This window comes from Lissotriton vulgaris, chromosome 1_1 (assembly GCF_964263255.1).
Source record: "Lissotriton vulgaris chromosome 1_1, aLisVul1.2, whole genome shotgun sequence".
In the NCBI taxonomy this organism is placed as follows: domain Eukaryota; kingdom Metazoa; phylum Chordata; class Amphibia; order Caudata; family Salamandridae; genus Lissotriton; species Lissotriton vulgaris.
Window position 1 is genome coordinate 1,351,833,795 of NC_141685.1, and position 25,942 is coordinate 1,351,859,736.

The window sequence follows — 25,942 nt, forward strand, 5'->3', positions numbered from 1 at the left end:
CATGGAACTAGGCAATCTTCCTTGTCCCAAAAAAGTTTTGAAGAATCTTGGTATTCTGCTGGATGTCAAGCGTAATATGGCAAGTCACATTACTGCAATCTGTGGTACATTTATTTTTTAATCTTGTGTGCTCTGAAATGTGTGGTGTTTGGAAACCAACCGAAATTCTGGACCCCATTTCTCCTTAATAATAAATAGCTCTACATAGTAAATCGTGTATTTGGGTGTTAGAGGTAAGAACCTGTTTATTTTTTCTTCATGTATTACATACCTGAAGGTGTGCATGTGTTATACTTTTCTTGTGTATAGTCAAATACTATTTCACTGAATCTGTTGCATTCAAGTATACTGTTTAAGTGTACCATATCACTAAACAATGTGCATTTATTACATCTGTAGTTGTTTTATACAGAGTACGGTCATGTTTTCTGTTGCTGAATAATTTGCACAGTTCAAGAATAGAGTTGATTGATAAACTGATTCACCATCTGTGTTGCAGGACAGGGAGTCGGTTGCTGATATTGTTCTCTGGGGCTCTCTGTACCATCTCCTGAGTGATGCCTCGTCAGTGCCTGGTAAGTTTGACCTTTTTGTTTTAAGCACTGTTGTGAGCAATTGTGTGTGTCTGAGTTGCACCTACTTGCAAAGTTGTTAGTTTACATCGGCAATCTTGCACTTTCATCAGTACGATGCTTTGCTGCTGCATAAGAGAACACAAGCTGGTCAGGCACTGGGTTTATCTGCAGAAGGTGGTCTACGATCACCTTAGCTAGAAAGAGGTGAGAGGCTGGCATCTGTTAGTTTGTGGTTGCTGTAAAAGTAGTGTGCCACTCAGGAACACAGACTTTTTAATATGAAGTACTTTATTGTTGTTTTCTGAACATACGTACTGCTTCAAAACCTCCCTTTTGCCTCTGTAAAACAAGGTCTATTACAATGAATTAATACATTGAGATTTGTGCTTTGCTTTTCCAGGTTAGAGGGTGTGTTATGTAAAATTCCTCCCGAGGCCCTTTTTATGTCATCCACTCACCCTATGTTTTCCAGTGATTTTTGTAGATATTTCTAGGACCCCTATATCGGTTCTCTAGGATGCTACATCTGTCTTGGTCTAATTCCCACCTTGTCTGGCTCAGTGCCTTGCTCGTTCTGTATTGTTGTGCCATATTCCATTATGAAATTGCAAAACTTCTGCATTGTCAACAAGGTGTTAGTTTTTCACATAATTGATGGCTAGTTCCATTTTTCAATTGTGCTATATGGTAACTGTCTCACTGCACAGCACTACTGATAGATTGCAGCCCAATAAACAAGCACAGTGTGTTGGGACAAGAAACCTCTCCCCTGAATGCCCTATTGCATGTTACCTGGTATTCTGACTTTTATTTTGTCCTTGATTTCATGATATCCTAGTGTGTGTGCACATACCAAGACCTGTCCATGTAATGCAATGTCCAGAACCTACTCCATGACTTGGGGGGGCACACAGAGCTTAGTGGGTATTGGACTACTTTCAATGCCAGTGGTGGCAGCGGACCAAGTTTTGTGAATTTAATGTGGCCAGACCCCATTATTGGTATCAGTGAGAGCCCAGACTGCTGACCCGCTTGTGTAAAGTTCCACTGTTATCTGAAATCTAGAAACTTGCTTTAACATCGCACGTGTGCGTATTGAGCATATATGTGTGCAATGAGTGTAGACATGTATCGTATTAACACTGTGTGTTGTTTGTGTATTGGAGACAGTGGAATTCATTTTAGATGCCCCTAGTTGAGCATAGAATCGAGAAAACTGAGTAAACTCTTTAACCCTGTCGAGACCGGGGTAGAGTATGCAAGCAAAAAACAATATCTCAACCGGTAATCCTTTTAGAGGGCAGATACAAAGCGAGCATTAATCCATCGGACAGGAGAAGAAAGGGAGACCACAAGAAGTTTGTAGGAAGAAAGTAAATTCTTATTTGTAAGAAGTTCTATCAGCACTACAATACAATACAATGTATGTATAAGTAACCAAAAAGTGACTGTGCACTTTTCGTACTCGTGACAGTGAACAGTGCAGTGACACAATGAAGTAGAAAACAGCGTGGACGGCGCAAAGGAATATACAATAGAATAGGTAGTCCTCAATACAATGAAGTATATATGCACATATGACCACAGTAATACCTGAAGTTATGTTGAGTGGTCGACGGCGCTTTCGACCTGTTTGATTCCACGTCATCATCAGGACCAGGTTACTTAAATCAATATAGTGCTGTTGTGGTAGTTAAAGATCCAACCAGAAGAAAAATGAAGTGAGAGGGGTCCAAAATTGTCTCCCTGCAGGGGAAAAAGGGAGAGAACAACATCGGGACACGTGGGTCCTTGTTGATTGAATCGTGTTGAGCGCGGTAGCAGAGTCCCGAGGTCGAGTTGTGACGGACCTCGACAGTTGATAATTGTCCGAGGCCAAGAGTTGAAGAGGCGGTCCTCGTGGTAGAAGGAAATTAATTACAGCAGAGGCCAGAACTGGCGAGTGAAGCGCCCGTGTGAGCAGCCAGCAAGTGGTTGAGCATGGCACTAGATGGAGGAGGACATCCAGACAATGGAAGGATATAGTCTGCATATCTGTGGCTGGAGGCTTGAGGCCCAGACATTCAAGTGAAAGAGGATGGAAACTGTGATTCCTGGAAGAATTTCTAATGGGAGTTGTTAGCAAAGAGCTGCTGTTTAGTTTTCTTGAGAATTGCCACTTGGCATATGGTACAGATAAGGGATGCTATTTGGGTTTGTATTCAAGCTGAGAACATTTTTAGGCCGGATGCACCATTTTGTCTGTCTCTGACTGTTGCAAGGCTGATGACAGACATGTGCAGCAATTTCAGCCCCATTGCTGGCTGCTGTAAGAACCATGTCTTTGCACAAAAGCCTTGTCTGAGAAGAAGCCTGCAAATTACATTTGAAAGAGAACAATCTCAAACCAGTTCTGAAGTCTTAAACAGCAGATCCACAGCCCCGGTCTGGAAAATGCATATTAAAGTGGGATCCAATTCACCCTACTGTCAGAACCCCTTTCAGAAGACCACTAGGCAAGCAGGGCCCAGCCATACCAACAAGTACCCCTTCATCGCTTGACGCTCAGTAGCAGTTGAAGGCTTCTTGGGGCAATAAATGCTGGGGGTTGAACACAGGCTCACAACTCCAAACAAACTCAGCAGCAGTAATATATGATTGTCAGGTCTAATGCATGCTTTTATGAGGAAAAAAGAGAATATCTATACTCTAATACAAAGTGAAATATAGTATACACAAGCAATACCAACAGTTCCGTGAGGTAAAAGTTCTTGTGCTCGATAGGCAGGTCCCTGTTTTTCCCGCTCACTAGCAGAAATGGTTATTCCCCATTTACAATAGATGATATTCAAGTAAGCCTTCCACTAGTAGTTAGTCTCAAGAGTCCCACTCTGACTCTTAAAAGTCAAAAGCAGTCCAAAGCCTAAAGTGCTATTTGGCAGAACAAGTTCTCCGGGCCTCCTGGCCCTACGACTACTTTCCCCCCCTTCTACAGTCCAGAATCTCCGGGAGCGCTTAACTTGCAGATGTCGCAGAGCGCTACAGCAGCTACTGTTGGGAGTAGCACTAATGGCTCTGCAGGGGCAACGGCTGGGTGTCAACAGAGCTTCCTCCAGTGAGACGGTAGGTTCCTCTGATCCTTATCACAGTTTGAGGGGATGATTTCAAAGGCTACTGCTCCGGTTCTGATCCTCAGTCTGGGGCTCAAGCTCACACGGGTTACAATGGCAGCCTATGCTTTTGACAGCAGCATCTGAAAGAAACACAAAGTGATAGATTCCTTACCTTAAAATTAGCGTTAGACTGGATCTGGAATGTTTTCGTCAGTAGTACCCCTGCGTGTCAGATGGTGGCGTTGTGAGGCACCGCGTCCGTCGTTGGCGTCGTGGTCACAGAGATGACGTTGCGACAGCTACTTAGAAGCAGCCCTCGTGCGCTTATGTCAGTTCTTTCTTTTTCCGTGCCAGCAAGCGCAGGTCCAGAGAGAGTAGTACCCCAAATAATTTTTTTGACTGTGTTTTTGGGGCTTTTTGTCTCGGTTTTTTCGAGTCGATACACTCCTTGTGTCGTAGGGATGCCCGGTTTCAAGTCTTGCGGGGACCGTCATCGGATGATGTCGGTGACGGAGTCGCACCATGTGTGTCTCTACTGCCTGGGGCGCGATCACGACCCCAAGTCATTCCCTGACTGCCGGGCCATGGCACCAAAGACTTAGCGGGAGCGGTTCCGGGCCATGGCACCAAAGACTTAGCGGGAGCGGTTCCGAAAGTTGTTGGAGGTCAGGCAGTCGATTCCATGCCGCTCAAGGTCCCGGTCCAGTGGTAGATCGAGGGACCGGTCGAGTAGCCATCACCATCGTTCTTATGGATCAAAGTGTTTGCACTCGGGGTCAGGTAAGACGAAGCACAAGAAGTTGAAGAAGCATCATCGCTTAATGTTTTTCCCTCGCCTGTCGCGGCTGAGTGTGTGGGTGGTGCCTCCCCTGGGGCTCCGGCGAGCCTACCGGCCTACCAGCCATTCCCGGGTCTGTCGGCGACTCCGGGCCAGCTGCAGAACTTTCTGTCAGCCATGGTCTGCCTCTTTGGGCCATCGGGCACCGCCGGCGCGCCTTCGGGCCCGCGAGCCCGACTTTGGGTCATCAGCCTTTACTGTCGGCGTCCCCGGGCCGCAGAGCCCCCAAGGAGCCAGGCCTGGATCCCGGACGACGCTGGTTGACCTCGTTACACCTCCTCCGATGTCGACCTCACCCCCCCTCCTTCTGGCACAACCTCCGACGTCGCCCGTGGCACCTGACGACGCCACCCCTGGTCTCAGCCCTGACAAGGACATGGAGCCGGAAAGTCATCGCTCAACGCACATGGGACCTTTTTTACCCCTTTGTCAGTCTCCTTATTTTCAGCCTGGTCATCAGCCTGAGGAGGAAGGGGAGGACTGGGAGGGGTCTGAGGACCCTCTGTCAGCTCAGCGTGAGTATGACCCAGACTGGGCAGAGGAACTGAGGGATGCCAGTGATCTAGACACCTCCCCTGACCTTGGCATGCTCACTCCTACCATGGCTACGGAGGAGGGTGTAAGTTATGCAGTGGTGTTGTGTAGGGCGGCGGAGGCTCGCAACCTCCAACTCCCTACCGTGGACTAACCTCCTGACAGAAGACCTTTAGCCGGCGGCTACCTCTGCGGAGCCACTGCTGCCTTTCAATGAGGCACTTTCTGACGTTCTGACGTTCTTTTGGGCACCTGGTCGAGGCCCAACACAGGGGCTCCTGTGGATAGGAACTTGGCCCGACGCATTCACCCGGCCCCGGGCGACCCCATTTTCCTCTCCCAACATCCCACCCCTGAGAGCTTGGTTGTCCATGCCTCAAAGTCCCAGAGCGCATTCCCTACAGCACCCCCGGACAGGGAATCCAAGAGACTGAAACAATTTGGGACGATGATTTTTTCTTTCGCCAGTTCAGGGCTGCGTTCTGTGAACACTGCATGCCTATTGAGCCGTTACTCCCACTCTGTGTGGGATACAGTGGCGCAAGTGCTGCCACAATGTCCAGAGGAGTCACGGACAGTGATCTCGAAGGCTATTGCTGAGGGGAGAGATCCAGCCAAGTTCACACTACGATGTGGCCTTGACACCGCCGACTCGAGGGCAGAGTGATTTCCACGACGGTGGCGATCCACTGCCACGCCTGGCTGAGGACTACTGGCTTCTTAGGGGATGTCCAGAACACCCTGATGGACATGCCCTTTGATGGCATTCGCCTTTTTGGTAACAAGGCAGATAGTGCGGTTAAGCGTTTTAAAGATTCACGGGCTACGGCCAAGTCCTTTGGCCTGTCGGCCACTCGCTCTCCTCCGCCTTCTGCTTTTTGCTCCTTTCGTGGCAACGGAAGGGGCCCCCAGCACATTCGCTTCAGAGCCACAGGCCGCAGCAGCAGCAGTCTCAGCTCGGACGTGGAAACCACAGAGGCTGTTCAGGGGGCCAGCGGGTGAGTCAGTCTACATCCACTCCAGCCACAAAACCTTCCTCGTCCGATCTTTCAGGCCCATCAAACGCGAGTGGGCGGCAGTATTCGCCATCACCTCCCCCACTGGCGCACCATCACTACGGACAGGTGGGTTTTAGACATAGTCCGGAGGGGCTACTCCCTCCCCTTTGAGACTACCCCTCCAGCCATGCCACTTCAGTACCACCGCATGTCGGCGGATCACGTGGCACTTCTTCAACATGAAGTCGCGCCCCGCTTGGCCAAGGGGGCCATCTAGCACGTTCCTGCATAAGAAGTACGATGTGGTTGTTATTCCCACTACTTTCTGGTGCCCAAGAAGGACAAGGGCTTGCGTCCTATCTTGGACCTTAGGGACATCAATCGCTTCCTCCGGAAGGAGAAGTTCAAGATGCAGACTCCGGCTCAGGTCTTGTCTGCTCTCGACCCTGGAGACTGGATGGTAGTGTTTGACTTGCAGGACACATGTTTCCACATTCCCGTCCTGCCTGCCCACCGGCGTCCGTGCGCGAGGGCGGCGTCTAAGTAGCTGCTGCGACGTCAACTCGACAACCACGATGCCAACAACAGACACGGAGCCACACCACGCCACCTTCTGATACGCAGGGTACTGCTGACGAAAACTTTCTGTATCCAGTCTGACGCCTGGGGGTAATTCTAAGGTAAGGAATCTATCACTACTTATGTTTTCTACAGATATATTGTTACCAAAGGTAAGTAACTTGTTCTTTAGTCAGGCAGCGGTACTTGTGGTTTCTGATGAACATCTCTAGCGGCCATATGTAGCATCATCACCATTTGCGATTTCTAAATAGCGATTTTTAAGGAATCACTATTTAGAAATCGCAAAATGGTATGTATGTAGAAAATCGCTATTTTTTAGCGATTTCCAATTATTCCTTATTTGCAAATTCGCAATTTACGAATTTGCAAATAAGGAATAATTTCCCATTCATTTCTATGGGCCAGGCGGCCCATAGAAATGACTGTGAAATAATCCTCAATTTGCGAATTCGCTATTTGCTAATCGCAATTTGAGAATTTATTTCAAGGGTGCAGGGGTGTCTCAAGGAAAATTACATGTGTGTGCATATGGCGCACATACATGCCCAATGGGCATGTAGGTGCGTCATATGCCACCCTCACAAATGCACAATTGGGCATATTTACAAGAAATCGCAAATTACCACCAACTACAAGTTGGTGGTAATTTGCGATTTCTAAACCTGAATTCGCAATTTTGAAAAGCTTCATACATAGCATTTACCTTAAATGCTTAAGCAAAATAAGGAATCGCAATTTTTTGCGATTCCTTATTTTGCTAATTTTTCATACATTTCAAAATCGGAAAAAAGGCCTTTTGCGATTCGCTAATTCGGCCTTAACGAATCGCAAAAGGCTTGATACATATGGCCCTAGCATATTAGATCACCAGCCTTATGATGTACATGGAGATGGCCCGATCATCTTAGCAATAACTTCCTCTTCACAGTGGCCCTCTTCTGGTAAACGGGGTCGTGACTTCACTCCACACAGGGGCTACGGCTCGATTGGCACTGTAGGTGCTATGGTTGACAACTTAATTCATGACGGCCCCCTCTAGCAAACGGGGTCGCCGAACTGAACCGGCACACATGCGATGACCCGATCGGTGCAGAAGCCGTCTTCTTACAATTCGCTACCGGGATTCACTCTCACACTGGACCTCACTCCCTCAAGCGCTCTCCTCTCCCTCACAGGGCACACTGGTGTTGACAAGCAGGAACTGGTGCGCCTGGGGCTGATACTTTTGGAGTTACCTGGGTGATGTCCACTAACCCAGCTGGGAGACTGGCCAGCTTTAGCCCCCAGCCCTGGTCATAGGAAGAAGTTTTGTAGAGCTTCTACTCGCTCGCACAGCCCAACCAACTGCTTGGCAGTTGACCATTTTGGAGGCCTCGAGCTCCTCTTATGGTCCTTTTCCAGACACCTAGGGCCGTATTATGGAATGATTTTCGCCCGGCACCTACAAATGTGCGCTGTGTCATCTAAGCTGCGCCACTTTGAATGTTTATTTATGCGCCGTATTATGTTGCTGCAGCGCAAAACATATCTATAATAGGAAAACGTTTGTGCGCCCCACGCAGTGGAATGTTGCAGCAAAAAATGCAGTTACACCAGCTCTAGTGCAATATGTGCACCGACGTAAACGCACATAAACACAGAGCGCAAAGTCTGCGCCAACATCGCTGCGCATTACAGACTGATCTTCCAAATGCAACAACTAGCACTGGTACAGACATGTGTAATAATGCCCCAAATGTGATTTAGGGTCTGAGTCTTTGAAGTTGTGTTTGGGGTCAGCTTCCATTTGAAGTGCCTACTCCCCTGCCCTGCCCTTCCCAAAGAAAGCAGTTTGACACAGCAGTGGCGACTTTAAATCTGATAGCCCCACAGCACAGGCCATGGAAGTGACTAGAGGTTCACACCTGGATGTTATGGACTGTGATATGTGGATAAAAAAGTTACCCTAGGGCTTCAGTCCTACTTTATATGATTCTTTTCAGCCCGATCTCCTTCCTCAGATGTGCCCTGGCCCCTTTCTAGTGATTGCTTCCTGAATCAAAGAGCACCCTTTCAAGTGCACTGAAGAGCCTGGCTCTTCATCCTTCAGTATGTGTCCCACTCCAGCAATCCACAAATAGGCCTAGGGATTTCTCTACCTTCACAGGCTCCTCCAGTCAGCCCTGGGTCTCCTAAAATGGAACCCACAGTCCTCCATTTATTGCACCATTCACACAAACACATCACATTCATGCAACCGCATGCACAACATACTAATTTGATGTAGGCCAAGGGTGAGTTCTGCCTACAGCAGGGTAACTTTATGTGAGTGAGCCTGTAGGCCTCACTCCAGTGACGGGTAAAAAGACCTGTTGACTCCTACTGATCTCCACATGGTATGTCCCCACCACCACGCTTGTGCTACTTCTCCCCTGGAAAGGGCGTTGGCCTCTTACCATTCTGAGGTTAGCAATTCGAGTGCCCTTCCCGGTGACGACAAGACCACAATCTGTGAGACAGGCCTATGTCATGGTGCACATGCATTATCTGTGTTTGTCCATAACAACAAAAATCAGCCTCCGGGATACAGGTAACATTGCAGCTGGGCCACTCCGGGCCGGGTGCACGTCAGTCCAACATCTACTTTGCTCATGAACAAAGAAGGTCAAGTCCTTGACCAAGGACGGTAGTGTTCCACAAAGTGCCCAAAGAGTTACTGTGCAACCAGGCCTGATCTCTTCCTGATAGCCAGTTTCTCAAAGGTAAGTAAACATCAACTAAAGTCTTCACTTTCTGCAGAAGGAGCTGAAGATCTTCCTGAAGTATCCTGGCTGTTTGGAGACTCCATCGGCCGGGACGGGTATTACTATGGAGTCCTGCATCTAAGATGTAACAAAGCGTTTCTGCATTTATGACCTACTACGTCTACTAACTGAAGAATACACCTGACATCTTCAATATCACTTCATCAGATGTGGGCTGCAATACTTGTTCTTTATTAAATATATTTAAGAAGAGAGGGTAGCCTTGTCCTGATGAATGCTACTCTCAGCTCATTAAGGGGTTGAATAGTCCGAAACACGTCGACCTCCGCTAGTGAGTACATGTAACAAAATAGTTTTTGCCCATGTAATCTTTCGCTTTTTGATAACCTGGTTTTTGGGCTTTACACTATGGTGGGCCTCACAAATGGTGTCTCACCCACAGTAATCACACAGTAAATGGACTGTACATGTTTAACACCAGTGTCCACCTGTTTAGGCTGCTCCGATGCAGTAAGAGGCGCATGGTGGTTATACTTTCACATGGGGGGCGTGGCTTGGGCGCCGATGGCGATGGTCGCCTGAGAGCTCGGCTCCGGGACTGAGCCCGTGATTATCCTGTAAATCGGAGGCTGCGGGGCACCCCAGCCCCCGCATTCTGCTGATCGGCCCGACGGAGTCCTGCCGGAGCCCCTGGCACGATCTGAACGAGCGGTGACCCGGCGAAAAATCGAAGTTTGTGGAATTGCGGAGTGCGACCCAACATGGCGCCCGGACTTCATTGTCCCCTTGGCCGGATCCATTAGACTGGAGGAACATCACCAGCAGTGGCGCAACCCCTGCTCTGCCGTCTCCCAGTGGTGTGTGGATCTGGACATCGGTCAGATCGGACTCTTTCAACGAGTATTGCACTCGGATAGGCGGATGCCCACGCTATAGTGGATCCCGCACGCGGACGTCTGGAGGTCCCGGCAGTGGCCCCACTCCCTACACCGCACTTGGCTACTCTTTCCTGGCCGACCCACTTCCATGGGAGGCGCAACCCTTTGGCGCCGCAAATCGTCCGGTGGAGTTGGTGACCCTCGCCCCGGGACTTTATCGGCAGTGCGGGCCTCCCCGACCTGGCGACGATTGTCTCCGCCTCCTCCTCGGTGCCCTCAGACGACGTGGTGGTGGCGCGAGCCGAAGCTGAGAAGGTCCAACAGGCCCTGGAGACGGGGATCTCCGGCACTCGACCTGAGGCCCAGCAACCGGGAGAGTCATAGCCGGCGCCTGCACTCGGAGACGCCTGCTCCTGGGCCCGCTCAGAGTGCTCCCGGCGACATGGGGAAACCTAGAGGAGCCAAGGGGGCTACCCCAGCCGCCTCAGACTCGGAGACCCAGGACAAAGAGGAACGTGGGGACCCGGAGAGTTCTGGTGGTGCATCAATGCAACAGCAATTTGACCGCGTCTTAGAGGCGATAGCGACCACGCGCTCGGCCCTCCAGCAGGACATTGCCCAGGTAGCGACGAGCCTAGGTCTCCTTAGAGCGGACCACGGCAAACTTTCGGACCGGGTCAAGGAAGTGGAGAGCTCGGTGAAGACCTTAGAGCCGGCGCAGCGAACCTTGGCTGCGACTATGAAGGATGCCCTATCCCGGATTGCGGCCCTGGAGCAAAGAGCGGAGGATGCGGAAGGCCGTAACAGGAGGAACAACATTCGTGTGGTGGGCCTGCCGGAAAAGATTGAGGATGGCGACATGGTGGCATACTTGGAGGCCTGGCTCCGAGACACGGTGGCCCCGGAGGGCCTATCCTCCTTCTACACCCTGGAGCGTGCCCATAGAGTCCCAGCGAGGCCACCGCAGCAGGGACGTGCCCCGAGACCGGTGGTGGCACGGTTATTGCACTTTAGGGACAGAGACTTCATCCTCAATGCCGCCAGACACAATGGTCCATTCAAAGTGGCGAACAGCCAGGTGAACATCTTCCCGGATTACACCTATGAAACTCAACGCAGACGGTTTTCCTTCCTGGCGGTCAAGCGCGAGCTCAGGAGCGAGGGCATCCAGTACTCGCTCCTATATCCTGCGAGGCTCCGCATAATTGTCGATGACAAAACTCAATTCTTTGATACCCCAGAGGATGTCTGTAACTGGCTTGAACTCTACAGAGCAGGGAAAGATGGCTTCGGCTCCTCATCTCAGCAGGCGGCGGAGCCAGAGCAGAAACGGCGGTCCAAGAGGATTCGGAGTCGCCATGGCCGCTCGGGGGGACCCTCAACTGCAGAGACATCGACGGAGCGGAAGGGAGTGCTGGAGGTGTTATCTGCGCTGTCTGGCTCACGGGACGATGCCATTGAGGAGGAGGCGGACCCTGGTGACGAGGGGGCACCAACGGACTCCGAGGAATCGGTGACTGATAGCGTCCATACGCCGGTGATCACACCGAAATCGGTGGAAGACCTTTTGGATGGACAGGGGTAACGGGGTGAGCTACTTCATTTTGGGAGGGGGCCCGGCGGGGGGGTGGCGGGTGCCGACAATTGATGCTGACTCCCGGGGTGGGGAGGGTGGGGTGCCCTGTTTTTTGCCCCGAGGGTTTTTGGCACCGTTTTGGGCTTGCTTTAGTCCTGGTGGCCTGAGCGTCGAGGGCCCATTGCCTCCGCCCGGCCCGCACCTGGCCCTTAAGGCCTTCCTACGGTGGCGACCGCAGGATTAGTAGGGGATAGTGGGTTGTTGAAGGGTATGGTTTGGATGGGAACTAGATGGTGCTATTTGGGTCCTGTTCTGGGGAGGGAGGATGGGGATTTGGTTCATACTTGGGTTGTTAAGTTTTGGTTGGGGAAAATGGCCGCCATCAGTGCTGGGATGATTGATGTCCTTTCTTTGTTGGGACCCAGATGTGGAGACTTTGCGAGTACGACATGGGACAATGGCTGATGTTGCTAATCTGAAATGTGTTACTTGGAACGTGCGGGGGCTTCATACTATGTCCAGGCGTCACAAAGTCCACGCTTATTTAGTGCGTAGGGGGGTACAAATGGCGCTGCTGCAGGAGACTCATCTGAACAAGGCGGAAGGGGCGGCGCTACAGCGTAGATGGAGGGGGCAGGTCTTTAGCACTTCGTACTCCGCGTATGCCAGAGGGGCGCTGATATGGGTTAGAGCTGGGGTTCCCTTCCAGGTCACGAAAACAGTGATAGATCGAGAGGGGCGTTATGTCGCCATTTCGGGCACTTTGGGAGGGAGAGACCTGAACGTTTGCTGTGTGTACGCTCCTAATGTTGACCAGACTGCCTTCCTTTCCAGGTTATCGGGCTCGTTGGCCCACTTCTTCTCCGGGCCCCTCCTGCTCGGTGGAGATTTCAACTCAGTAGTGGATGTAGACACTGACCGCTCGCATCCACCCCTTCCCGATTCTCCGGTTCGTCGCATGGCTAAGGGTCGTAGGGATTGGCAGACTCACTGGGGTCTAACGGATATCTGGAGGGCGCAACACCCCACAACTAGGGACTATTCCTACTTCTCGAGCCTCCATGAGTTGCACGTTAGACTGGACGGATTTCTTGGCTCGTCCGAACTGGTTTCAGCAGCGGTCCGGTCTGAATATTTGACCAGGACCATGTCAGACCATAACCCCCTCCTGCTGGACCTTCGTTGGTTTCCCGGGGTGCCTGCGGTGCCCACCTGGAAATTACGGCCCGAGATCCTTGAGGACAGTGTTTTCAGGGCGGACCTGGGTGATAAGATCTCAGAGTACTTTGCGTCCAACGGCGGAACCGCGAGCTCGAGAGCGTTAGAGTGGGACGCTTTTAAGGTGGTGGTGAGGGGATACTGTATTTCTAAAAAGGTCGGCATGAGGCGAATTATCCTCGCCGACCTAGATGCAGCGGACCGGAAACTCCGCGAGCTGGAACTACGCCGCCCGGGCACCCTGAATTACAGACATGCGCGGCGGAGGCGGTGGCGGCGGAGGTCGAACGGCTTCGCTGCTTTGACTACAAGGCGTATACGGTTCGGTCCATCGCAGAGGGGGACAGGTCGAGCGCGTTGCTGGCATGGCTAGCCAACCCTACGCGTCAGTCCTCATTGACGACGTCCATGCGCAAGGCAGACGGAACCGAGGTGTACACTCAGCCTGAGATCCTGAGCTGCTACCGGCAATATTACGAACGTTTGTACCGCAGTCGCTCTGCCCGTGACCCTGACCTGCTTGATAACTATCTACGGCCTCTGGAGCTCCGGACAGTGGAGCAGGACGTGGCGAAAGCCCTGGGGTCCGACATAGATCTGGGAGAGATCCGTAGCGCCATTAAAAGGATGGCGAGGAATAAGACCCCGGGCCTAGACGGCCTTCCTGTGGAGTTCTATGCAGCTTATGCTGACCTCCTAGCCCCTAGGTTATTGATAGTATACAGAGAGGCGAAGAGGCTTGGGCGACTCCCGGGCTCGATGTGCGAGGCATTGGTGGTCCCGCTCCTCGAGCCCGGAAGGGACTCATCCGATCCGGGGTCTTACCGTCCCTTATCAATGCTGACGGTTGACTATAAAATACTGAGCAGCATCTTGGCCTCGAGGCTACTGGGGCACATGAGTTCCTTGGTGCATGAGGACCAAGCTGGCTTTATCCCCAGGCGTAACACGACCATGAACATTCGCAGGTTGTTCCGCTTGCTAGGGGAACCGCTTGTGGACGCCCCGTGCCCGGTTGTCTTATCGGTGGACCTAGAGAAGGCTTTTGATAGCCTAGAGTGGGACTACCTTTGCACTGTGCTACGGAGGTTCGGCCTCGGTGAGGGCTTCATCAGATGGACCACGGTTCTGTATGCCTCTGCATCGGCCAGGGTTCGGGCGGGACCGCTGATTTCCTCACCATATCCGGTGGAACGGGGCACGAGGCAGGGATGTTCGTTATCCCCACTTCTCTTTGCGCTGGCGGTGGAGCCACTAGCGCTGCATCTCCGGTCGGGAGCCCATTATACGGGCCTGTGGACTCCTTCGGGCCCGCACTACATTTCGCTATATGCAGACAACCTGCTGCTCTTCCTAGAGGACCCGCTCGCTGCCCTGCATGGAGCTGCGACGGCGCTCACGGAGTTTGGGGAGGTCTCGGGCCTCCGGGTGAATTGGACTAAGACCTGTCTTTTCCCGGTTCGCAGGGGCACCCCTACCCCTGCTCTAAGTAGGGAGATCAGATGAGAACCCGACTGCTTTAAGTACCTGGGGGTGTACGTATATCATGAACCATCTGACCTCCTGGATGGGAACATTGCCCGCGGCACTCGAGCACTTCGAGGCAGTATGGACTTCTGGGCCACGCTACCGCTCTCGGTGGCAGGGCGGATCGCTTTGCTTAAAATGGTGGCGCTTCCCCGGTTGTTATATTATTTCCGGACGCTACCGATCTGGGTCCCACCGGCCACGTTTCGACTATTACGATCAATGATAGTCGGATTCCTTTGGGGCTCGGGCCGCCGGCGGGTGGCCCTCAAGACCCTGATGAGGCCGAAGGATGAGGGTGGGCTGGCGGTGCCGGACTTTGAAAAGTATTATTTAGCGGCGCAGCTCCAGACCCTCACCCAGGAGATCGCCCGGGAATTCCGGGGCCCGGAAGATAGGAGGGGAACGGGTATGGCCAGGCATGTTCTCTCCTTCATAGCGCTGCGACAACGTTTGGCCTTACAGGACTTGTCGCTGGAGGAGCGGACCGTTCGCCTGTGTTGGAACCGAGCTCACGCCCGGGGCCACCTGAGAACACCGTATGCGCCCGAAATACCTTTGGGGATGCTGACGGCTTTGCCCCATGGCGGCGATTGGTCGCGGTTGGCGAACTGGGAGGACGCCGGCTTACAGCTAATAGGTGACCTATACGAGGACGGGGCGCTCTTGCCCTTTCAGGAGCTCATTGATCGCTTCGAGATCCCCCGTGGCGACTTTCTGCTGCACTCGGCCCTTGTCCGAGCGATCCAGGCGCACTGGAAACGCGGGCAGGAGGAACCCCCTTTATCTCCGGTGTGCCAATACGTGATGATGTCTGCGGGCACGGTGAAGGCGGTCACTTGCCTTTACGGCAGACTGATCAATGAGGGGCTGGCTCCCCTCACTACTCTGAGAAACCGTTGGGAGGAGGACATTGGCAAGGAGATCCCGGAGACGACCTGGTCCCAGCTAGTGCGGCGAGCCTGGAAGGGCACACGCCACGCCCGCTTTCAACTGGTCCACTACTACGTGCTCCATAGAGCATATCTGACCCCGGTGAAAATCAGGCGATATTTTGCTACGAATTCGGCGGACTGCCCCAGGTGCCCGGCCCAGGAGGCGGACCTTATCCACATGCTGTGGGCCTGCCCGGGATTGTCATCCTATTGGGTAGAAGTGGGGAAGACCCTGGAGAAGGTGACGGGGAGATCCTTATCATTTGACGCGGCGGTGGGACTCCTGCACTGGTTCCCTCATACCCCCAAGAATAAAATATCTAGCAAGTTCATCGATTTAGGGCTGCTCCTTGCTAAACGAGAGGTGACCAGGAACTGGAAGGCACGAGTTGGTCCGACGGGAAGCCGGTGGCACAGCGAACTGTTGAAGTGGGCGGCGGGGGAGAGCACGCTGAGATACCAGCTAGCTTGGAGGCAGCGTAATGAGAAGGCTCAGGAGGCAGCGCTGGAGTGGGAGACGTTAGTGCAGGCCCTTAGGGATTATTGCGCCCCCAGCGACTCTGACAGTGAGGAAGCAGCTCGCCCCCAGTCCCGATAGATGATTGCACTTTTCAGATATGTTGCTTTCCCCATGGGTCCTTTAGCAGATCCTGTTGCGGTTGTTACCGTGCGCTGATGGCCGGGGTTGGGTGGGGTTTTCTTTGGTTCGTAGTGTTCTTGAGGGTGGGGTTTTTCTTTCTGGGTTTATAGGCTTGTTTGGAAAAGCAGATGACGGACAGTGGATCATCCGGACCAGCTTCGACATCCTTCTGAGCCCCCATTGAATTTCGCCGCCCGACCCTAGGGTTGTGGGCTGAATGGCTGTGTAAGAGACTTACGGCGGGGGGACGTAGGGTTGTGTCTCATTGATTTTGCTTGTGCTATAACGCTGGTCGATTATGTAACGATTTACTGATTCCTGCAATAAAAATATATTAAAAATAAATAAATAAAAAAAAAAAAAAAAAATGGTGGTTATACTTTCACATGTGTGTGCACATTTATGAAGGCTGCACTGGTAAGACTAAAGTAACTGCGCACAGGTAGCCTGGCACAGAGGGGAGTATTCTGGGTTAGATACTGACTTACGTAGACCGTATAATATTAGTGGACACTCATAGGGAAAGTCAGTGTGGTTTACTGTTTTGCCTGCAGCAACACTCTATTATAGACATGGGGGAAATTTGCCTTAGAGTGCAGTTACTCTTGCTTTTGGCTTACTAAGTCCAGCGAGGTATTCAATTGGGGCAACTGTCATATTTCTCCAGCTCAGCTCAGGATCAGAGCCCAGGCCTTTTGTCGCCCTGCTAGTCCAAGTTAATCAAATTGCTTTCCAGCAGCAGGAACTAAGGCCTCCCCGCGCAAAGGGAGCAATTAACAGTGCTTTACTCTCTTCCTAAGTAGGAGGGGGTGTGATAGAAAATCTGTATCCATTAATTTGCTGTCACACCTTACAGTTGGGACAGCACATGCCCAGACCTCTGTAGCCAAAACAGGAGGGGACTCCTCTTTGAAGTTTTGCTGGGATAGACCTTGGCAGTGATGTCAGCGAGGGGTGGAGGTGAGGCCCCGAGATTAAATGTGACCAGTGACTCCAGGAAGGTGCCACCTTGAATTGTCCCAGCATGCTGGCCAGGAGGTTGGCACAGGGGTGGAGAGGTGATATGGCACCCTAGGACTGGCCAGGATGCCTGGTTTCTACAACTTTTCACGCCTATTTAAAAATTCTTGCACTAGGCAAAGAGCGTGCTTTTTGTTTGAGCTGAATACTGGAACTGGGTAACTGCAGCCATAGGCAACTGGAAGGAGGAACCCCCTCATGCCAACCTGGGCTAAGGACTATGCCTACAGTTGACTCCAGGACCAGTAGGTCTCTCTCCAGGGCCTGGGAAGGGGGTCCCCTTTTGCCTCCTAAGGACAAGTCGGGGGAAGAACAGGACTTCTGCACCCAGTAGTAGAGAAGCACCAGACGACAGAAAAAATAGAAAGGCTGATGCAGGGAGCCAGTGGAAACAGCTTTGTGTAAAGTGAGCTATCTCAGGGGCCAAGAAGCCTGAGGAGAGGGCTCCATGTGGATACGGCTCCCCACCAGGAGCAAAGTGAGCCCAAAATCGTGCGTATTGGCTAATGGGGCCCAAGATATGAAAAAAAAAGGATTTGACCTTTGACACCCTCAGCGACAAAATGAAACCCATGGAGCTCCACTGCCAAACTGGTAAAACCCCTGGGGTGGCCGGGGCCTAGGGGTCAACACAAGGTGTCTTTTAAATTAACAGACTCTGGAAGGGGGCGTGTTGGGGGCAAAGAGTGCTGCCAGCAAAGGAGACTGCTGTCGAGGCAGGGGACCCGGAGGTGGGCTCCCTCTGCTGCCCCCAACGAAAGGAGGCATTTGGGCTGTTCGGGAGGGACCGGGAACCCTCACCAAAAGCAATAAACGACAAAACCACGTTGGGCGAGCCTGCGAAACAGCATTTAAAGAATGCGGTCGCTGCCACTAATTAAATGTTCATGCCCCAGAAAGGGATTGTCCCATCAAGCCCAATGTTTTCCACAATGTTATGGTTCCAGGACAGCAGGGGCACTGTCAAGGGTGAGAAAAGAATGTGGCGGGCTGCAGAAGTGTAGCACACATTCTCCCCCCCCCCCCCCCCCCCCCCCCCCCCCCCCCCCCCCCCAAAAAAGAATTTTGATGAAAACACTGACCCCAAGTTAAGAGAGTCAAAGAAATCACCATCACCCTAAGCTGTACCTGCATTTTAAAGCTTCCACAGGCTGGTGATTTAACTGTACAGCTGGGAGTGCAGTGCCCCTTTCGGGTTTGTTTGCAGTTTATGTACCTAAGGTTATTTGAATAAAGACACAGACTCATAGGTTATGTTTAAACAATGTTTTATTTAAAGGTGTTATTGATAATTTTTCATTTAAAGCTGTTATTTCTGACAGTAATAATTATTCCTGTTAGGCTGCATTGCCGTATTAATTATAACGTGCACATGTTTGCAATGCTCCATTACTTATAATGATTGCAGATGGATTATGAAAGTCGGTGATGGAATGAGGTAATTTGACATGTGATTCAGGTTTTTAAGTGTAGCAACACTGACCTGATGTAAAGTGACACCCCCTATATGGTTTTGTTCTATATTGTGTGGGGTGGGGCGGGGGGGGGAGTACTAGGATTTGTGGGGTCATGACACTTTAAGGGCTAAATGTAATGTTGCCAAAGGCATTTCCACCAGCCTTATGTATATTTGTAAATTACTGAGTAGTAAATACTGTGTATGTGTAATAAATGTAATATTCCTTTTCTAAAGAAAAAGCACAGACTGGGCATCGTTTTATTGAGTATTATTATTGCGTACCAGTGGATGGGGTTTACAGGCGCACATAAGCTCCCCTAGTTCGGCCTTGGACTGCTCGGCTTCGCTACCATCAGTGAGTTAAAATGTACAATGGGGTGTTTGGTTCCCAGTAAAGGGGTGAATGTGGACCCATTACTTGTGCAGGCCACACAACTAATGCCATGTTTTCTCATGGTAGAATCATTCCCCACTTTTTTAACCTACCACTAATAACATTCTATAGTGGCATAGCCATTAAATCCCTAAAATATATACCCTCATAAGCTCCCCAATAATTCGGTGGAGAGTAGCTTGCACCTGGATACACTTGATCTATGCCGGGAAGGGCCAGAGTATGAAGCATGCCACCTTTCAGGTTGGTGAGAGCCTTCATCCTGAAGCAGTGAGGCATCTTTACCTGCTGTACCTCTCTCTACAAACGACAAGTAGTCGATTCTATTGTGTTTTTATGATTTAATTAGTAGGTTTTACTGACTTCCTTTTTTTTAACCTTCTGACTCTGACATGTGTGATCATCTTTCTGAAGTGCCAAAACCCTGCCTGCCTACCTGTGGAAAAAGGGAAGCAGTGATGCCTGGTCTTACATAAGGGGGCCTGTCCAGGAGGAGATGCCCAATGTGTTCCCTGTATGAGGAATACCCAGAGAAAGCAGATTATCTTAGATGATCACAGGACAGACCTGTGCCTTTGTGGGGATCCCTTTTGTGTCTTTGTGCTGTTACCATTTGAGCTGCAGTAATCCTTTACCTGCACGAGTACCCCTATACTGTTTGGCAATGTGCTGCAGGGCGAGATACTGGTGCTGCTGTTGCTGCTGAAGAAGAAAGTAGAAGCTATATCACTGCAGCATTTGGAAAGCCCTGAATAGCCCAGAGGCCGCAGCTGCCAGTGAGACACCAGTGTGAGGAATGCGGTCTGGAGACTGCAACTGCTGATTCTGGGTATGTGCCTGCAGCTGGCTGGGAAAGCTGCAGCTGCTGAAGACTGTTGATGCCACATAGATCTGCCTCCCAGATTTCATCCCTGTGAATGTTGTCCTGGGGGAGACTGGACAACAGCCCTCGAAGAGCTGATGTTGCGAGGAGAGTGTGAACTGCATCCTCTGCACAGCCCAAACTACATCAAATACCCAGCAGGTAATGTGGGCCTAAATCAGCAGTTGAAGACGGGGACTGAAATGCACAGGCTAGTCTGCAGCATGCACTTGAGACTTTTTCTGTGGTAGACTTAAAAAGACAATGTACTAAGTTGCTCACTTTGGCCAGTGAGAGTATTAGAGTCCTCAGAACTGGTGCCTAATCCTTACCTAAGCTTGTAGTGTGTTGAGGACTATAGATCTGTGATGATGACCCTAGAAGGAGGGAGAAAGGGATCGGGAAGAACAGGGTAGCACTTCCCCGTTCAAATGCAACCTAAATTGCAACCCTGTATGATGTTCACTTGAGAATATGTAGTATTTATTTCTGCTGTGAAATTAAAGGTTTTTTTTCTTTTTAAATAAAAGATGTGCATTTGGCTGGACATTACATTATTGTTTGTGTTGGTTGAGATTTGAGCTCTTGCCACCTATAATGCCTCCATGTGAAGCCTTTGACTGCTCACTTTTTACCCTGAGAGTTAAGTGTGGAAATGATGGTACTTGGCCCAGTGTATGGAGGCTTAGAATGATGAACCATAAGACACCAGTGGCCAACCATCTCAACCACTAATGTTGGGGCCCTGTAGTCCTCTGTGTCCTTTGGCTGTTCTGAATGGGGTCTTACTTTGAGATACACCCAAGGTTGACAAACAAAGGTAAAAAACAATAGGATGTTGCGGTCTTTCAGAACCTTTAGTATCATCATCCCTTTCTAATTTCGACTGGAAGAGGGTTTCAAAATTTGTTTTGCACCTCAAGCTTTACGCACTCAAAACTGAATTCCTCCTTATAGCTCCACTCTCCCAAAATTCCCCTCCTCAAGGATTGGTTCAAACACCTCACGGCATTCAACGTGCAACCAACAATCATTGACTCAGCTAAATCTGTGGGTATAACCCTTGATGGCAACCTCAACATGCATAAACACATTGCCAACGCAACAAAAGGAGCAAATTTCCAGATTAATATTCTAAGGAAACTTAAACCCTTCCTACCAGAAAACGACTTCAAGACGGCAGTTCAAGCTCTAGTTATTCCCAGGATCGAATAGGGAAGTGTCTCTCTTTGTGGTCTCCCCAAAGCTACAACAGCACCACTAAGAGCCACCATCAACGCGGCAGCCAGGCTCATCACGGGCTCAAAAAAAATGTCCCACATATCCCCTGACCTAAAAGCATTGAACTGGCTACTATGGGAAGCCAGAATTCACCTAAAAATAGCATGCTTGACCCACAAAGCCATTCACCGTAAAGCACCCAGCTATCTCTCTCGGAAAGTGTCTATCTCTGGAGGCAAGAGATCCACAAGAAGTGCAGAAAGCCTATTACTGAAACCACACAGATCTAATAAGGCGAAAACCTACAAACGCTCCTTCTCAGGGATGGCTGGTAGGATTTGGAACGCACTACCCCCAGAAACCAGACTTACCACATCTACTGCACTGTTCAAAAAGGAAGTAAAGGTGATTCTCATGGAAAAATTCACATGAGCTTCACTGAAGGCCGTGACTTATATAGATGCAAACAGACAATCTACATGACACTTAGGCTCTCCCGGCCCGCACCTTTCTCTGTCTCCTATTATGCACAACGTAGGATTCAGTTTTGATCTACCTCTCTCGTTTGTTGTATTTATGCATACCATGTACACACATATTTATATTTTTTATTATGTTGTATAACTCTGTGCTTGATATATATTGGTATTTTGTATTGTGTTGTATAATTTTCACTGCTTGTAAAGCGCTCCGATATCCGCAAGGGTCTGGTTCGCACTCTATAAAACTTTCAAAATCAATAAATAAATAAATTGTAACCATCTGGCCACTAGTAACTTAAGAATAGTTGCAGGAAACAAGGTGAGCACCTCCTTATCTGAGGACTAGAGAGTGCTGTAACTTGCACTTTTAATGGAGAATGTATGCAAAGCAGACTGTTCTACTGTGCCACTTGAAATCTTCCAGTTCCCATCTTTGCTTCGGTTCTGCTTTTAACTTGTAGTCCGTCAATATCGGAAATATGATAGGTTTTTTATTGGTTTTTTTTTGGAGTGGCATTGATTATGCTTTTAACTCTTGTGGCATGTCAGTTCTGGAGCACATTTACACAGTCATCAGTTCTGCAAATAGTTCCAACAGCACTGACCATTCACTAGTGCTTTTCACCTCAAAGATATTTTCGATAATGTCAACCAAGCAGCGACGGTTCCTTTATTAGGGCGTTGGGGGCGTTGCCCCCCATATGTGCCCCCTACTGTCCCCGGATGTAATATAAATGAACGTAGAGTTCTCCAGTTGCAGGCGTGCGTTTGTATTTTGTTTAATCTGCCACGAGTCGGGTGCTTACAGATTAGTGGGCGGGGCTTAGAAATGCAACAAGTTACAAGCTGAACTCCTGGGCGTCACAGACACTTGCATTTAAAAGTCCGCATGTCAGGTTGGCGAACTGCCTTTCTGCGACCAGCCTGACATGTGCATTCAAAGCCCATCACATTCTTTGTATAGAGAGAAGAGGGGGCGTGGGCAGACGCAGCTCCCTGCAATCAGAATGAGCGCTGGGTTCACCTGCTCGATCCAATCCTGGGGCTGCTGTCCAGCGCCAGCAGCGCCAGGATTGGCCAGGACTTGCGGCACTAACGGCAGCTGCACGTATACTCTAATTTTAACATTTTAATCGACCCGCCCTCCCCTATTATTTGGTCAGACCACTTCCTAGTTTACTTTTCTTGGGACATTAATAACATTCATATGCCTAAACCCAAGCCTGAGGAACACCCAAGAAGAATTAATATTCCAAATTTGGTGGAGGCCCTCATGCACACAGCCCCAGAGAAAGCACAAAATCTGGATGAAGTGGTGGATAATTTCTCATCCTGGATAGACTCCTCCATTAGGTCACTTCCAGAGGATAAAGGGAAAAATATCCGTAGGGCCACTCCCACATCCCCCTGGTATACTGAACAACTAAAGATTTTAAAATTAGGATGTAAGGAGCGAGAGCGAGCATGGAGAAGAAATTATTGCCCCATTGCAAAATCAGAACTCCGAGCAGCGCAACATAACTATTATGCGGCGATTAAGAAAGCCAAGGGGGAATTCTATGCCGCTAGAATTCTTAGAGCTAAGAATAATAGCCGAGAAATTTTCTCCATTGTCAAGAGCTTCACAGCCCCGGTGGCCGAGAAGATGTCAGCCCCGATCTCCACTGATTGGTGTGAGCAACTATCCACCTATTTCATTGATAAAATACGAAAAATTCAAGTCCGTCTTAAACCCTTTGATCAGCCACTACCCCTGCAAGCAGATCAACCTCCACTCGACCGATTACCTCCACTTTCACTATGCCAAACATCAGAGGTTAAAGTCGAGATGCTTAAATTTACCCATGTTGAGGAGTTGGATGTGATGGCCATATTAAAAGCTCTGAAGTCGGGGTCCCCAGCAGATCCATGTCCTGCGAGGGTTCTGAGTGGAGTGGCCGAAGTAATAGCCCCTATGGTTACTGCTCTGGTCAATGAGTCGCTAGCTTTAGGAATGGTTCCCTCCCAGTGGAAACAAGCCAAACTCCTCCCTCTGATTAAAAAACCCACTGCAGATCCATTGGTTACATCTAACTACCGGCCCATATCCCTTCTCCCAGCCCTGGCCAAAGTATGTGAGAAGGCGGCATTTCGGCAGCTGGAGAGGTTCGTGGAATCCTCTGGGGCACTCCATCCGGCCCAGTCGGGGTTCCGTACCTCTTTTAGCACCGAGACTGCACTTGTTGAGGTGTCAGAGGCCATCAGGGAGTGCCTGGACGGAGGCGGCAGAGCGGCTCTAATTTTATTGGACCTCTCTGCCGCGTTCGATACGGTGCCTCACCTCCAGCTCCTGACTAGGCTGGAGGAGATAGGCATCTCGGGCACGGTCCTTGAGTGGATCAGGTCTTTCCTGTCTGACCGGTCGCAGCAAATCTGGGTACCCCCCTTTTATTCTTCCAGTCGCAGGGTAGAGACTGGAGTACCACAAGGGTCGACCTTAAGTCCCCTTCTATTTAATGTCTACCTAACTCCTTTGATTCGGCTGGCAGAGAACTTGGGTGCGAAGATAATGGCATACGCCGACGACACCCAACTTCTCTTTACCTGGTACAAGGATAATACTTGTACTTCAGGAGTTCGCCAATGCCTATCCTCTGTATTTGCTTGGCTAGCCAGAGCTTGCCTCAAGTGCAATGAGGATAAATCAGAAATCTTGCTTTACGGCCAATTTCCAACTGATTTTAAAGAGTCCATCTGGCCCAGAGGATCACCCTGCCCTAAGGGAGAGGGTGGGACAGTTAAGAACCTGGGAGTTAAGTTTGGTGCCGATCTGTATTTCCGCGACCAGATCTCTAGATTGGCTGGGATCTGTTTCGGAACTCTGACCACCCTTCGAAGATTTTTCCCCCTTCTCCCCCAAGCGGCCAAAGAACCGGTGGCCAGAGCATTGGTGCTCTCCCGTCTGGACTACTCGAATGCCTTGTACATTGGGACTCCTGACTTCCTGATTAGAAAGCTACAGGTAGTCCAGAATGCGACAGTGAGACTCCTATATAACATCCAGAGGAGGCTCAGTGTTCGTAAGCAATTGAGGGAGCTCCACTGGCTTCCAGTGGCCCAGAGAGTGCGTTTTAAGGCTCTAGTACTCGTATATAAAGCCCTGCATGGACCATGCCCACCCTACCTGGCAAAAAGATTTGCTTTTTACTTACCGACCCGTCAGCTGCGATCTGCCTCCCGAAAGCAGGTGGTCGTTCCCAGATTTAAGAGAATTCGCCTGGGGGGGCAATCTCTGACGGTAAGGGGAGCTCAGTTGTGGAACGCCCTTCCCGATGCTCTAAGACACTCCCCCAACTTGACAAATTTTAAACAACTCTTAAAAACTCACCTTTTTATACATCTTGAATAACATAGTTATTTTCTTCCTGATGACTCTGATTCAGTCTCCTCACCGCGCCAGGACAGTCTCGACTAACAGTGCGCGTTATAAATCGACATATAACATAACATAACATAACGCCATCGTTTCTCCCTCCAGTTTGTTTCTAACTACCCCCACGCCCGTAGCCAGTGCAGGAAAAAGATAGTTGGGCTGGGGTAGAGACAGGCTGTGGGGATTAAAGAAGGGCCAGTAGGCAGACCGAGAGGGCATGCTTTAGACAATTGCGGCCGTTCGCACTTCAAAAAGTATGCAGGGGAAAGATGGAGTCCCGCACTCACTTGTTCTAACTCTATACTCCACTTTGGGCTCCAGCAGCCTCAGATTTAGTTTAAAATGTTAGGGCCAGCACTCTAATAATGGCGTTGGAACTGCTATGATATTTAATCACGCTCCTTTCCTGTGCTGTGTACACAGAAAGGACCTGCAGCGCCCGTAAAGTAGGAGGCAGGAAGAGCAGATGTTGTTAACATATGTGTGAAAGAAAATATGCAATATAAAAGCCTTTGAGTGTCATCTGTAGAGGGCAGCCTTCGGTGTAAAAGGATTTTATTTCAGATCATGTGACAGTCAGGGACATGTAATGTGACAGAATTACACTGTCCGATTTTAACATCTGAACTGTACATTGTGATAGCCTGTTAAGTGGTGTAGAGTGGGCATTTTGTTCTTGTTGCACTCTGTTGAAAGGGTCACATAACTGAAAAAAATGTCACTTTTTTTGTGGAACAACATCTTCTCTGGCCTTTTTAACGAGCTTCCTTGCATTTAAATATAACCCTTGTTAGCATTTTAACAACAACAGAAGTGTGGCAGGAGAAGAACGAGTCAATATCATTGCAATAAATTGGTGCCCGTTTTGTTTTCATTTGCAGAGCTTATATAAATGAGACTCCTAGCTCCAACATTCCCCATGTTTATGATTAATTAAAGGAAATCCTAATTTTCA

General features: G+C 50.0%; 1 protein-coding gene across 2 annotated transcripts in view; it reads left to right on the forward strand.

The window, feature by feature from the left end:
• Positions 1-25,942, forward strand: part of MARS1 (methionyl-tRNA synthetase 1) — a 231,318-nt gene that overhangs the window by 45,232 nt on the left and 160,144 nt on the right. For both annotated transcript variants that reach the window (XM_086966633.1, XM_086966626.1), the window contains exon 5: positions 500-575. In XM_086966633.1, the coding sequence (XP_086822759.1) occupies positions 500-575 (76 nt within the window). The remainder of the gene's footprint in view (positions 1-499; positions 576-25,942) is intronic.